The sequence below is a fragment of the Acomys russatus genome, chromosome 16, assembly GCF_903995435.1.
Source record: "Acomys russatus chromosome 16, mAcoRus1.1, whole genome shotgun sequence".
Classification (NCBI taxonomy): domain Eukaryota; kingdom Metazoa; phylum Chordata; class Mammalia; order Rodentia; family Muridae; genus Acomys; species Acomys russatus.
The window spans coordinates 42,393,610-42,408,983 of NC_067152.1; the positions used below are offsets into that span (position 1 = coordinate 42,393,610).

The following is a 15,374-nucleotide window of genomic DNA, read 5'->3' on the forward strand; positions in this document are numbered from 1 at the left end:
CCTCATTGACCCTGTCGCCCAGCTTTGGCAGCTCTGGCGTGCTTGTGGTTGGAGGGCTCAGCTGCCTCTGGCCACCATGTGCCTAAAACACAACAGAACTCCTGCTGACTGTTCCCCTTGGAAAATAGTGACTCTGCAGTCACCTCTACTTGCCTTTGTCACGTGTCATGGTGTTCTGTGTGATCTTATCATCTCAGGGTTTGAGGGAGAAGGATGGTAAGTTCAAGGCCAGCCTGGGCTACACAGGGAGAACCATCTAGAAAGAAAGAAAGAGAAAGAAAATCACTCTTGGATGTGCTATCTCTATCTCTTGCCATCCCCATTGCTACCCTCTTATCTAAGCATTGACCTTCGCTCCCATGTGTTTGGAAGCCTAGTCACATGACCTTCCAGCAGCAAGCTCCCCAAGTGTCAAAAATGATGCATTAGGACCAAGGCTGTTTTTGTTTTTTTTTTTTTTTTTTTGTTTTGTTGTTGTTGTTGTTGTTTTAAATTGAAGAGGGCATCAGATCCCATCATAGAGGATTGTGAACCACCATGTGGTTACTGGGAACTGAACTCAGGACCTTTGGGAGAACAGACGATGCTCCTAACCTCTGAGCCATCTCTCCAGCCCAGGACCAAGGGTCTTAAGTGGTGAGCTTGTCCTCTCAAGCATCCCAAGGTATGGCCACCACAGTATTCTGTTGGGCTTCTTCTTGTGACACCCAAAGAAGATACTTTCACAGAACGGCTGTCAAGGAAGGTTCTAGAAAGGAGAGCAGAACGTGAGGAGATGGGTCAGGGATTGCTGCCCTGTGGTGGGGAGAGAGCTGAGGCTGGAGACAGTCAAACTGTGAAGAATGGTCACTCCAGTAGGATGGGTCAGGTTGGGGTCTCCATGGCTGAGGAGACCATGGGCCTGTGTTCCAGCCCACAGAAGGCCCTGGGCTTGGGACTGGAGAAGTGGTTCAGTGGTTAAGAGCACTTGCTGTTCTTGCAAAGAACCACAGTCGGGCTCCTAGCACTCACATGGGGCCACCAGGCTCTGTAACTCCAGTTCCTCAGGTGTCCGGGTCAGACTGGCACCCTCTTTTGGCTTCCTTGGGCACTGCTTGGGGACAATGGGCTGACTGTTTTGTAACTGGTGTTCCTGACTTGGCTTGGCTATTGTCTCCACTAGGAAAGCAAGCACTCAAGCAAGGCCTTTCTCCCCCCTACCCCTACCCCTCCACTCTTCCTGAAAATGCACTTTATCTAGACATGGGGCCGAGTGGATGTCCTGAGGTTAGCGTATGGAGGAAGAGCGACCTCTTAGACTGACCTTTCCCTGAGAACGGGCAAACACGGACGATGCTGGACAATTAAATGGAGGCCCCGGCAGAGAGGCCAGCATGTGGCCCAGGTTGCTGGGAACCCCCCTTAGTTCATGGTGGCCACAGGTGTTGCTCTAGGCTTCACTTCTGGGCCTGCTTGAAGGGTGTGAGGCTGAAGGCAGGCAGGTAGGGCCTAAGCTCACTGCTGCTGTCTTCCTTAACTGCCCATCTGAGCTGGGTGCATCACACTGAGCACTGTGGTCAAGCCTACGGCAGGACACCTATTCTCCCCGCCCTGGGCCTGTGTTTCGCTGAGGCTGGCCCCGCAGATGCACTCTTGCTGCCAGGGAAAACACCAATGGAGAAGAACATATTATGTTGGCCATCCCGTAGGGGAGGCTACTGTCCTAGTTTGCTTACTATTGCTGTGATAAGCACCATGACCAAATGCAGCTCGGGGAGGAAAGGGTTTGTTTCAATCCATCATAAAGGGAAGTCAGGGCAGGAACATGGAGGCAGGAGCTGATGCAGAGGCCATGGAGGGGTGCTGCTTACTGGCTTGGTCAGCCTGCTTTCTTCGCATTGTTTTTGTTGTTGTTGTTTGTTTTATTTCAAGACAGGGTTTCTCTGTGTAGCCTTGACTATCCTGGACTCGCTTTATAGACCAGGCTGGCCTGGAACTCACAGCGATCCACCTGCCCCTGCCTCCTCAAGTGCTGGGATTAAAGTTGTGGACCACAACTTTTGTTTTTAAAGCTTTCCCCTCTTGTCAGCATCCTCAGTGCTGGGACTATAGCATGAGCTTCCACGATGGTACCCCCCCCACTCTCCACCCCCACCCCACCCCACCCCTCCCACTCTCCACTCCTACCCTCATCCCTCCCACCCCCACCCCTCCCACTCTCCACCCCACCCCACCCCTCCCACTCTCCACCCCCTCCCACTCCCCATCCCTACCTCCTCCTACTCTCCACCCCACCCCCACCCCTCCCACTCTCCACCCTCACCCTACCCCACCCCTCCCACTCTCCACCCCCACCCTCTCCCACTCTCCACCCCCACCCTCTCCCACTCTCCACCTCCACCCCACTCCCTCCCACTCTCCATCCCCACCCCCTCCGACTCTCCACTGTCACCAATTCCAGATAATGGACTGACATTGCTTAGTCTGTGAGGCAAGCTCTCAGTGACTGAGTGACTGAGTCATCTCCCCGGGCTCCCATATTTGTCTGTTTATTTAGAGAAGGGTCAGGTTTCCCAAGAGTTCTTGGGTTATAGACACTGGTTATCTGGTGCCAACACCTTCATTCATTAACTTTTTCCACTTTGTAACTACGGAAGACACTTCCTACGGTTTAGGTTAGTAAACTTCCTTGTGGCTCAGGTTTCAGAAAGGCTGGGTTCCCTTGGCTGTAATGTGCAGCCAGGAAGCTGCCGGGTTAGAGATGACTGCTCTCTTGGACGAAGTTCCGGACGACGCCGGCAGGGGTCACTGTGAGGCTGTACTGCTGGCCTCTGTCAGGAACGAGGCCGCAGTCTCCACGCAAACACCCCCCCCCCCAACTTGCACACACCCGGAAGGCTCTCAGCCTGAGCTCAGCAGGGGGAGCTGACCCAGTTGCTCTGTTTCTCACCCAGAAGACTGACCGCATGTGGGGCACAGAACAAAAACCCAGGCTTTTCCCCTGCCCCTGGCCTAAAACCTGGAGTCACCAGCAACCTGCTCTGTTCCTTCAGCATCCCCCAGTGTAGTGTGTGTGTGTGTGTGTGTGTGTGTGTGTGTGTGTGTGTGAGAGAGATGGCTCACATCCTCTCTAGAAGGTAGGCAGCTGGGAGAGTCCTTCTCAGCGGCCAGTTCCAGGATGGTGCCAGTTTCCACCTACACCATTCTCCAGAGCACTGTGGGGAGGCTGTCTTCTCAGGGATGAGGCCTCATCATGACCCTCCTGGTACCCCACCAACCAGCTCTGGCTGGACCAAGATCAATCCCCCCATCTCCCCTCCCCCCACCATTTCCACCCCCCATCCCCCAAAATCCCCCTCCCCTTTCCTCCTCCCCCTCCCTGTCAGGAGGCTCAGGGGCTCCCTGCCTACACCCACCCTGCTTCCTGTCATCCCAACTTCTCTCGCAGGCTCCTGCACAGCAGCTCAGTTGTCCTCCCCTCTCCTGGTTCTGAGCACCCTGCCAGCCCACCCTGTTCTTCCTGCACACCTCTCTTGCTCCCCACGATGCGATGCTCCTCTGCCCTGACTTGCGAGACAGACTTCCGCTTAGTGGAATTAACGGTTTTCTTTTAGAGATGGTGTCTTGCTGTGTGAGTCCAGGCTGGTCTCCAACTCTCGACCCTCCCTTCCTCAGCCCCAATCTGGGATCTGAGCACCGCCACAGCAGGTTTCCTATTTTCAAGTTGAGGCTCTGAAAGATCCAGTGGTTTGCTCAGAGTCACACAGCAGCACCCACCCAGTGTGAGCTGGGAGGCCATCAGGCTGGCACACTCCATCTCTGGAAAGGCCTGGCCCACGGTTGCCCTCTCAGCACCCCGCTTTCTCCTTCAGCTCGTGCCTCGCTCTTGGCCCGTGTACTTGTCCTGCTTTCTAAGAGTGCTATTTGTTTATTCTTGGGCTTTCCAGTGAGCGGTCTGCTGTGCCATGCCCAGAAAATGGAGGAAGGCACTGCCTGCATTCAAGCACTCGGCCTGGGAGACAAGCCTTTTCCCCTTTTCCTGTGTCAGCTGAGTCCTCCCAGACAGCCTGAAGCCCTCCCAAGGGGCAGAAGCTGTTTCCTGTTCCTCCTGTACCCCGCCCCCTGTGGTGACCTCCATGATCCCTCCTTGGGGACTTGGTGCTGCTGTTGTGGCCATTACCATGGGGGATGGACAGGCCTGGCTCCTTGGGGCTTGGGAAGAGGTTCTGGGCTGAGAGTTTAGGCTTGAAGGCCAGTTCCAGCAGGCACTCTTTCTGCAGAGCCGAGTGTCAGGATTCGCATTCAGCGTGGAGTGTCCAGTGTGCAGGCCTGGAAGGTCCAGGTTTAAATTTTGCCTGTGTGATTAGTGCACACAAACAGGGTCCTTCTGTATGGACATCTAGACAAGACCCCCACCCCCACTTTTTGAGGCAGGGGCTCATCATGCAACCCAGACTGGCCTCCTACCTCAGCCTGCTGAGTGCTGAGATGACAGATGTGTGTTACCAAACCCAGCTCTGACAATGCTCCCTTCACATGGAGCTACTGCCCCCCACCCCCACCCCACCCACCCAATGGTGGTACCAGCGATTAAACCTAGAGACTGGTGAATGCTCACTGAACTGTATGCCTCAGCTTTCTTTATTTTTAATTTTGAGACCAGGTCTTACTAAATTGCCTTGGCTGGCTTTAAACTTGTGACCCTCCAGTGCCACACACACACATCCCTATGCCTGAATGTTCTGAGATCACCCTAAATCACCAGGTAGGTCCAGTTTCTCTGAATTTCTAATAAGACAAATCCATTCCTTGCGCCTACAAAACCCAGCTTCTGGCTTCTTTCTTAGCCTGCTGAGCAATCTTCAGTCCCGTCCCAGACAGTGCCCCAGGAGCAGCTAGGGCCAGCACAAAGGAAGGGGTACCCTCGATGGATAGAACTGTTTTCAGTGAAACCATCCTTAACTAGAACTGCTGAGGGGAGAGAGAGGTGAAGGCAGGTCGTGGGGTGGGGGTGGGGGAGTGCTAGAAGATGGAGCAGAGGCCAGATACAGGAAGAACAGACCTGTTTAATGACACATCTGAGTCTGGTTACAAACATCAGAAACTACAAAAAGACAGGCGGTTACAGGAAGGCTGCGTGAGGATGGGACAGGAAGGGGATGCAGGCACAGTAGCCGCAGCAGCAAGACATCCTTTAGGACAGTACATGTGACCAAGGAGTACACACGGGGTCCCCCCCAAATGTTAAGGAGACTAGATAGAGAGGATAGGCCACTGGCCCGGGGGAGGGCAGGAGAGAGAGGCCCTGGGTCTCCCGCTGAGGGAGTGTGGCCTCTGTTCCTGTGGCCTAGCTACTGTCTGAAGTCAGCAGGTGGGACTGACCTTCTAGGGCTCCTTATTGAGGCTGCCCCACCCCCCAAACACACACATACACCAGACACACACACAGGACACATACACACACACACACACACACACACACACACACACCCCGGACACATATACACACACACCAGACACATACACACATAAGACATACACACACACACACACACACACACACACACACACTGGACACATACACTGGGACCTTCTGAACTCTTGCTGTACCCTGGTCCTTGCACTTCCTAGGGCAAGCCCCACAAACCCTGGGGGAGGGGAGGGGAGCCAGACCTTCATGTTCCATCTGAGCCGGGGTTCCCCCTGTGTAACCCTGGCTAACCTGAAACCCACCACCATGGAGACCAGGGGTAGGTCACCTGACCTCAGACTTGCAAACGATTCTCCTTCCTTTGCCTCCCACTACACCTGGCAAGCCAGATTTTCTCTTTTTTTGGGGGGGGGCGGCTAGGGTGGGGTATGAATGCAGAGCACTGAGCTGGGTCACTCCAACCCTCCCACCTAGCCCCATCCTCTTGGGCTGTTGTGAGGTTTCTCTCTGCTCCCTTAGAGGTTCGCAGAAGCCTGGCCGGGACTCTTCATGGCCTCCCACAGCTGGGCAAGACCGAGGCTTCTGGGCCTGCAGGTACACGCGATAGATATGTACGTGTGTGTGTATATATATATTTATATATAGATCGTATATAGAATATATCTGTGTATATGGTAGACATGTGTGCGTGATATTCGAGAGAGGGTAAGGAGGACCTGCATGCTGGTAGGCAGAATGAAGCGGGCTAGGTCCTTTCCAAAGCGGCTGTTAGGCTTGCCCTTGCCAGGCCTCTCTCTCTCTCTCTCTCTCTCTCTCTCTCTCTCTCTCTCTCTCTCTGACAGTAAGTAGAAAAAGCTAAGAAGAGCTGCCCTCTGCTGCGAGGCAGAAGGGCCTCCCCCTCCACCGCTAAGTTCAGCATCCAGGTAGCCAGCCCCGCCTCCCAGCAGCCTGGGGGAACCGCAGCCATGGCGAAGGCCTCCTTCCGGGAAGTCGAGAGTCCGGGATCCCTTCAGCTTCCTTGGCACCCAGAAACGGAAGATCAAGGTGTGTCTTCGAGAACTCAGCCTTCTGCCCAAAGTGCTGCCAGGGAGGGGGGAGCTGGGAGGGGTCCTATGGCCCTGAAGAGGGCAGTGTGGTCGGTGGGCTGTGGAGGAGACAGGAGATGAAAGTAACAGAGGTCAGTGGGGGAAGGTGGATGGGACACCTGGTGTGCTGGGAGAGGGCACTGGGGTTCGTGAGATGGGGTGCTTTCTGCGCAATGTCCCTCTGACTGTACTGTGCTACTTCAAGCGAGCTGGGCGGGTAGCCCTAGAGGGGCCTGGATCTGTGCCTCTAAAACGCAGCCAGCTTCTGATTGGCCTTGCCCACTGAGAACAGAAGTGATTTACATGCTCTTAAGACGCAAGAGAGACGTGAACTTGATTCTATTCATTTGGAACTAAGACTGCTGCCCGGCCTGGGGCCTGGCATAGCAGCGAGCGCTCCCTATCTCCCTGGCTTCCAGACAGTAGTGTCTCCATCCGTGAAACTCCTTTTAGCTCACTGGCTGCCACATCCCCCTGCCCCAGCGCTCCTCCACCCACACAGAGTCACACACCCTGAAGCAGAGACAGTTCAGTAAACAGTGCTGTCTGCTTCACCATGTTTCCCTGATAACAGAAGTTGGACAGGACCCTTCTAGAAGTTGGCCCTGAGAGGCTCTCTACCCCACCCTGTGAGGCAAGGTGTGGGGGCGGGAATCCTGGCAGGAGGTTAGGTCCTGCAGGCCCTGGCCCACGAAGGAGCCCCCAGGACACTAGAGATGGCAATAGAGGTTGTCAAGGAATGAGGAGCCAATGCCACAAGGTGGCAGCTAGGAAGCCCAGTGTGGGTGCTCAGGCTCAGGGAGAGGTGGCTAGGCCCCCCCACCCCGCCCCCAGGGGGTAGTGTGGGGGCGGAGGGGGGCTCTGGCGCTTCATCACCCAACCCTGTTTAGTCCACTAGGACCAAAGGGAGACTGATAATGTTTGGGGTTTGGCTAGCACTAAGTCCTTGGGGTCCAGCTTGGGCAGGAGCGGGAGGATTCCAGCCATGTGTTTCTGATTCACTTGGCCTAGCTGGCCAGCTCTTCCCTCAGTCCCCTTAGGCCCTGTAAAAAGCTCTTTTCTCCAAAAGCAGGAAGTCTTGCATCGTGGCTGTAAACAAACTCATCTTAGGCTGTGGAGCCTGCCTGGGGAGGAGACTTGGGGGGTGGGGAGGGTGAGCCCCTCCCAGTTTCCTCCCTAGTCCTTCCATGGTAGTTGGAGGTAACCCCAGTTTCCCAGGCAAGCCAATATCCTCTCCTGGCAGGTAAAACTCCAGGGTCTGGGGCAGGTGAGGCCCAGCTGTACACATCTGGAGCTGACCTGGCTGCAGCTAGCAATTTCTGAGAACTCTGCTCTGTTCTCCTGGGGAGTTGCTGATGGTGGGGGTGGGGTGGGGGCACAACTTGACTGGTTGGTCAGTCCCAGGAAGGGGCATCAGGCTTGGGCCTGGCCTCTCCCTGCCCTTAGGGACCTCCTCTGCAGCGCTGGGGGGGGGGGCCCTGTAAACAGGAGGTGGCAGGAGGCCTCGGAAGAGCCTGCCTAGAAGTTGCCTTTTCCATGGGAAACTGTCGGGAATGTCTCTCTACAACACGTGTCCCAAGCCGCTGGCTGACCCCTGGTTCCTGTTCCCGCCTCCGCTCCTCTCCTTCCTACATCAGCCCTGCCTCTGCCCTTCCATTCAGCTCCCAGAGTTAGCTGCCTCTGGGGGTCTGGGGGGGGTGGAGACGGTCTGAGTGTTCCCAGCTGCCACGTCCGGAGGCCCGGCCCTTGCTGGTGCTCCCAGCCCTCATCAGGAATCACTGAGTCCGGCCACCCTGCTGGAGCCTACAAGTGGGAGCTGTCTTCTGGTCGGGCTGGAAGTAAACATCCCCTAGTTTTGTCTGTGTGAGTGACATCCATGTAGGTCCCTTGCGGGCCTGGGCATGTGTATGTGTCCTCGTGACTCTCCTGGCTCCGGCTCTGTGAGGACAGGGGGTGAATGGATGCACTCGCTGGTCACTGTGAGATGAGGACCAATATTGACACCAGGGAGGAAGGGTGGAGCTGGCCCATGCTGCTCTGAGCCTGAGGAGCCACCGCCTGCTGGGAGCACCCCTCTGCTCCGGACAAGAAGCAGCGCCTTAGACAAATCTACTTGGAGTCCACAGCTCTGTGCATCCAAGGGCAGGGGCAGGACAGCAGCCGGTCTCAAGTGAGGAGGGCACTGTCTCACAGGCCCTTCGTGTGTGCCTGTTCTTAAGTGTGTCTGACTCGGGTGTCCGCATGCCTGAAGAGTTCCTAGCACAGCAGTCAGTCCCTGGTCCCAGGAGAGATGGGAATCCAGGGGGCAAGAGAGGACACAGCAGGACACAGCTGCCCAGCCCACCCTCACCCCCTCCTCACGTGGTGGTGTTGGGAACCTGCTGTACCCAGCCTACTTCCTTGTAGGCAGCGGTCACATGGCTGTAGATGAGGCCACGCAGCTTGGCCCAGGCTCTCTGCGTCTCAGGAGGGAAGTCATTGGCAAACTCCTCGGCGATCACCTCCAGAATGACCCCAGAGAGAATCTGGGGGGGCAAATGAGGGAAGGAGGAGTAAACGCCTGGACACCCTGCCTCCCACAGTCCCCAGGGTCCCTGCTAGCCCGCACTGGCCTGTGTGATGGACACAAACTAATGGCCGGGTGGGTTACTGGAGACCAAGCTCTCAAGACGAGGACTGTATTACTCCCACCTTTCTCTCCTCCTGCTGTGCTGCCCTTCCTGCCACGGCCTCTCCAGGGCAACTGGCTGGCAGCATGGTGCCACCTCTGCCCTCCGGGAGCCACAGGCTGTTAGGGAGCTATGGCTCAGTGGCCCGCAGGCTCTGGACGAGAACAAACAGGACATACCTTGAAGTAGACAGGCTCCACCTTGTGCTTGAGGGCGTGGGCCTTGCCAACCAGGGCGAGTACAGAGGACACCTTGTCTGGGTCGTGCAAGTTCTCCACGACAGTGTTGAGGGCCCCCATGACCCGGCAGGCATGCTTCCGCAGCTGGGGACTCCTCTCCATCTCCAAGGGGTCCTCCATATGTCTAAACTGGCTGAAGTACTGCTTGGCCGACGGGAAGTTTACAAAGAACCTGGTAGGAGGAAAGGGGAGTGCGCACTGAAGCAGGGGGGTTGCCTCCAGGTCCCCTTAGAGTGGCCAGGATGGAAGCAGGGTTGGAGAAGCGGTCATGCTCCCACACCAGTGACAGTTTTCACTCTCATACAGAGCGACTGTCCATCAGTCACAGGCTCTCCCTCTGGCCAGGTCCTGCCGGGACCAACTGCTGGGCCTGTTCCGGCTGGCAGCCTCTTGTGCCAGGCCACTGTCTGCCTTGCTTCTTGTGTGCTTTCTGAGCCTGCACCCCACTGAGGCCTGCTCTGGCCACTGAGGGAGAGAGCTTTCTAGAATCATGGGACAGTTGTTTTAGTTTTTAATTAAAGACTCATTACGTTGCCCAGGATAGCCCTGAACTCCTGAGCTCAAGCAATCCTGCCTCTGCCTCCCAAGTATGTGCCACTGTGCCCTGCTCCTCTTCCTATTCTTCTTTGAGACAAGATCTTGCCAAGTCCCCCCCGGCTGGCCTGGATTTCTGTGTAGACCAGGCTGGCTTAGAAACCTGCAATATTCCTACTGTTGCCGCCTCCTGCGTGCTGGGGTTACAGGTATGCACCATGCCGGCCCTTCCCCCAAACATTGCTTCTTATTTAGCCTTTCTCTCAGTGCGGGGGTTTGAATCCAGGGCCCGGCGTTTCCTAGGTGAGCATCTACTATACATCTTCTCTAAGCTTCAGATTCCTTATCTATAAAATAAGGGCATGGGCATTTCTACCCCATGGGAGCTGTGCGTATAAAGAGAAACTGCATGCACCAGTGCAGTGTCCGCAACCCACGGGGCTCAGTCGACGCAGCGTTCTTAGAGGAAGGTGGACAGAGCAAGGCCGGGTGGCCTATCTCTGTTCAGCAACCAGTGACGAGATAAACAAGAGAAACACTTCTCTCCCTGCTCCTTGATGACCCTCAGCAAATACTGACTGGTTGATCTAATTTAAACAACTGATTTTTACCTTTGTGGCACGGTTTGTAATTATGTATCTGTGAGATCATCCCCTGCCTCTGCCTCTCAAATGATGAGGTTAAAGGCATGCACCACCACACCACCCCTACCCCACCCCACCCCACCCTAAAAAATACCATGAAGCAGAATTTGGGTTTTCCTAGCAGTGGCCTTTCCCTTCCCCAGTGGATCTAGGTTTATTTCCCCCGATCCGTCTTTCATTACATCAGTCTCATACTCAAAAACATTCATTGGCTCCCTAGTTTTACACCCAAGTCGCCTGCTCCAGACTTCTTATGAACTGTCCCCCACCCATTTCTCCAGTGCCATGTCTACATGGCGTCTGCCCAAAATCCTCTGTCCCAGCCCAACAGCTGCACTTAGGTCAGCCAGCCTTCCTTTGCATGAGATGGGAGGGCCGATACATTCCCACATCAGACCAGGCCAGGTCTGGCCACCCAGGGTGGCTGGTCCCTCCATGGCCATCAATGCCACTGGGTGATTTGTTTGGTTTTTCGAGACAGGGTTTCTCTTCGTGATAGACTTGGTTCTATCCTGGACTCACTTTGTAGACCAGGCTGGCCTTGAACTCACAGTGATCCACTTGCCTCTGCCTCTTGTATGCTGCTGGGTGGTTTTCTCTGCTACCCGTTTAGTCTTATGGACTAGCCCCCAAACCATAAATGGAGACAGGGTCTCACAAATGCTCTGACCTATCACCCCAGCCTACCCTACACCCCCAAAGTTGGGAGTCAGTGAGAAACTGTTTCATTTAATGATTCTTTTTTGTTGTTGTTTTTGGTTTTTTGAGACAGGGTTTCTCTGTGTTTGCCCTGGCTGTCCCACATTCACTTTGTAGGCCAGGCTGACCTCAATCTCACAGCAATCGGCCTGCCTCTGCCTCCTGAGTGCTGGGAATAAAGGCGTGTGCCACCACCGCCCGGCTCATTTAATGAGTCTTAAAGAAGTGTGTAAAGTGTCCTGACCTGTGTCGTTGGGTGTCATCACCCCCTGAGGCATGAGAGGCAGCTCACAGTTTGTGGCTCAGGCCTGAGAGTCTGACGTGAGGGAGATAGACCCAGAACATCCAGCTGGCCAGCCCTTCTCGGGCCACAGTCGCTTTAGGCAGGATGGTTCTGACAGTGGCCCCGTCCAGGTGGAGAAGGATGCGAAGTGTGACCTTGACACTTTATACTTCTCTTCCTCCTGTCTGTGAAAGCTTGAGGGAAGCTTTGCCTCTGGTGTCTCCAGAGGTGCGTGTGTGGGTGTGGACCAATGTGACAATGAGCCTGAGAAGCCTTGGAGCTTGTCTGGAAGCTTTATAATGAGGGACAAACGAGGAAAGACGCCTCGGGGTGGGGGAGACAAGCCCGTGGGTAAAACCACTAGGAGTGCAAGGCTGGCAGCCGAGTGTGAGCCCCAGAATGTATACAAACCAAAAGACATGATGCCACGGCACACAGGGAACCCCATCACTTCTAGTCAGTGAGACGGGATCCCCAGGAGACAGCACAGTGGCAGAAAGAAGAGACTTCCTCAGCAAGGGGGAGGGAGAGAAACGACTCCAGAATGTTGCCCCCTGCCTTCCACATGAATGCTGTGACACGCAAAGGTGCCCCAACCCTACACAAAACAATAAGCATCTCAGGCAATAAAAACGATGTGGGCTTGTTGTTGTTGGTTTTGGTTTTTTTTGGGGGGGGGTTGTTTAGCCTGTTATATTACCATTGCAAGGCGTCTCTTACAGCATCTAGTTGCCACAGCCTAGAAGCTATTGTCCTTCCCCAAGGAGGGCATCCCAGGAAACAATCACTGAGCATGTACTATCCAAGCGTTGCTTTGCTCCCTGTCCTGTGGATCAGGAGCTGGCTGGTCCCCAAGGATGAGCACAGGTGATTCTCCAGCCTCCACACAGCAGCACCGTGTGTGGTCCTAAGGGAGGACCTTCCTAGGAGCAGGAGCTCTGCTGTCATCCTGGCTTCTCCCCCAACCTGTGTTTCCTTCCACCCCTTCTTGGCCGGCTTGAGGTGCCAGGGAGAAGCCTCAGCAGCCAGTCTTGGGGAGTTTCTCAGCTCCCAAAGGCATCTGGGCTTCCAAGAGCCTGAAATAGGCCTGTCTGCGTGTGAGGGGGAATGTGTCAGCGTTACAACCAGGCGAGAGGGTGGTGCTCGCTTCTCAGGCTTCTCCCTGACGCGAGTGGAAGTTTGGGGTCTGCCTCAAACCCTAAGGCAACTAGCTCAGCTCGCTCCTCCTCCACTACACTGTATCTGCCAGGACCTGCTGCCAGGACCCCTACCTTGCAGGCAGAGTGGGTGGTGGGGACAGGGAGGGAGGAGGGGTGGTCAGAGCATATTGGGCCTGTCAACATGAGCTTGTGACCAGGGTCTATGGTGGGTCCCGGGAAGCTAGAAGAAGCTGAGGGTCTTGGTCTTGCCCCTTTCCATGGGCCAGGAGAGCGGAGCCACAGGGAGTGGCTGATGGCCCCTTGGCTCACTGGAGTTAGGTGAAGTGCGGTGTTGGGCAGCTCCGCAAGGCATATCTGATTGCCATCTCGGGTCTTCTGGGGTCTCTGTGGCCTTGAAGCACTGAGTCTATCAGTAACTAGCCAGCCAGCCCTGATCCCTGGGGTATCAAGGGGGGGTGTACGGAAGAAGAAAGGGCCCATGGGATACAGAGTGAGTCCTACTCTCAGACCCAGTCCTTCCTCTGTCCCTCTCACCCACCCCACCCCCAATCCCGGGCTTAGCAACCAGCTGACAAATAGCAAGGCCTGCACAGAACACCCCCAGGTCCTACCGGCCTTGCCATGTTTCCACGTGGGCACCGTGGGCCTGGGGCGGAAGGCACAGGACTGAGAGCAGGCTCCCCGACGATGCAGGCTGGCACATCTGCGGCTCCCGTTCCCCACTGTGTGCTTGTGTGTGGGTGCTCACATTGCCAATCTGTGTCTCCAAGTGTCTGGAGCCTCAGCATCCTAGTGGTCCTCCTGGGTTCCCGCGCCACCCAGGGCAGGGCTGCTGGGCAGGAGAACTCTGAGCTAGCTGCCCCTTTCCGCTTCCTCAGGAACCCCCACCCCCAAGTCCTCCAAACTGCTGTCTGCTCTCTCCCTTCAGAATTTATTTCTGAGTTGGAATCCAGGCATGTCAGCGGGAAGCTGGGTAGGTACCAGGCGTGCAGGAGGCAGAGGCAGAGGGAAGGGGAGAAGAGAAGCCAGAGAAGGGGTTAGGGACTGGAAAGCAGATGTGCATCCCAGCTGTCCTACGCCACAGGTTTCACGAGGATGCCCTGCTCTGTCCTAGATTTGACAGCCACCTCCCCCCACCCCCTCTTCCAAGAACAGGGCCTGAGGGTGAGTCTGGTGGGTTCTGCCTGTACTCCCGGGTCCAGTATATGTAGGAAGAGTCTAGATTTGATTTGTAGCTAGTCTCTACCTTGTGGAGCTTGGGGACTTTATCCTTCTGCAGGTGTGTAAATAAAAACAGCGTCACTTAGGGTAGGGGGTCCTCAGAGATACCGGGGCCAGACTTGGTACTTCTTACCTGACTGGAGGGTCCAGAGTGGGGCCCTGTCTCCTGAAAGCCGCCCCCTCCCCTCAAAAAATATAGAAACTTATCCTGGGAACCTGCTGGCTTCACTCACCTGTCTCACCCCGCAGCTGGCGCTGGCTTCACTTTTGAGGCAGAGAGGGGCAGCTTGGGCAGCTGGGCCTCTTGGTTTCTGCCCCCTCGGCTGTGTTCTTCCAAAGAGCCCAGCTGGACAGGACGTTGTGTTTCTTCTTTAAGCCCCTTGCTGTCTGAACCTCAGTTTCTCTGCCTGTCTCTAAATCGAGAAGCCCCTACCATTCCCTTTGAGGGCTGGTCAGATGCCCCGAGCATACAGCTTAGTTGGATCGCTGGGAAAGAAGGGTTAGGATGGGTTTGTTCTGAGGCCAGAGAGACCAAGTGCCCGCCTGCCTGCGTCTAGTTCCTGGTGAGCCCTACTCCCGGAGACAGGAAGGAATCACCTAAGGTTTCCATCACCCCAAAGCACCACGACCCGTCCGCAATCACTGGGGAGGTGGCGCCGGAGCTCGCAGCGGGCCGAGCCCGCCTCTACCAGCAGCCGCTGTCACTCTCCCCGTCCTGGGCCCCGCCAAGCCGGGAGCGACACCTACCTCACCAGGATGGCCACCCCCACGTCCTCGCAGTTGGCATACAGCCGGGCCCACGTAGCCTGCACCGCCTTCCTCTCCGCCTCGGACAGCTCCTCGTTCCTCTCCCTGCGCTCTATCTCCATGTCGCCCGGCACTTTCTCCATGAGCAGCTCCGAGCCCAGCGTGGTTTCGCTCGGCGGCGGCGGCGGGCGCGGGGAGTCGAGGCCGGTGCGTGCGAGGCGGGCAGGCGCGGAGTAGAGAGCCCGAGGGAGGGAGCGTGTGTGTCTGTGCGCGCCCTGTGTGTGTGTGTGTGTGTGTGTGTGTGTGTGTGTGTGTGTGTGTGTGCGCGCGCGTGTGTGCAGGGTATATGTGCGGGGGGCGGGGGACTGCGAGCTGGGGGCGGGGATGTGGTCTGCTAGGGGAAAAAAAAAATGTTTGAAAAAATGAATCCGCTCCAAAACCCCAGTCCTGTTTCGGGAAGTCAATTCTGGCAAGGTGAAGGTTAGGCGGGATAGGGGCGTCAAGACTGGTGTCTGCCCGCCTGACCACCCACAGGCCAGCAAGGCCACCGCGGTCCCCTCTGGGAGAGGTAGGTGTGGCCAATGTGCAGAAGGGGCTGGGAGGATCAAGGGGTCACGCGGCGCTGGGTAGCGCGAGGCTGCACCGGAGTGCGCCCAGGCTCGTGCGGAGTTGGGGGGCGCTGG

At 56.2% G+C, this 15,374-nt stretch overlaps 1 protein-coding gene across 1 annotated transcript; it reads right to left on the minus strand.

The window, feature by feature from the left end:
• Nucleotides 1-6,233: 6,233 nt before the first annotated feature.
• Cygb (cytoglobin) lies at nucleotides 6,234-14,980 on the minus strand. The gene is made up of 4 exons (XM_051159103.1): nucleotides 14,692-14,980; nucleotides 9,344-9,575; nucleotides 8,857-9,020; nucleotides 6,234-6,554 (listed from the first exon to the last, which is right to left on the minus strand). The coding sequence occupies exons 1-4, from the start codon at nucleotides 14,832-14,834 to the stop codon at nucleotides 6,521-6,523; spliced, it is 573 nt and encodes a 190-aa protein (XP_051015060.1). The 5' UTR covers nucleotides 14,835-14,980; the 3' UTR covers nucleotides 6,234-6,520.
• Between the last annotated feature and the right edge of the window lie 394 nt (nucleotides 14,981-15,374).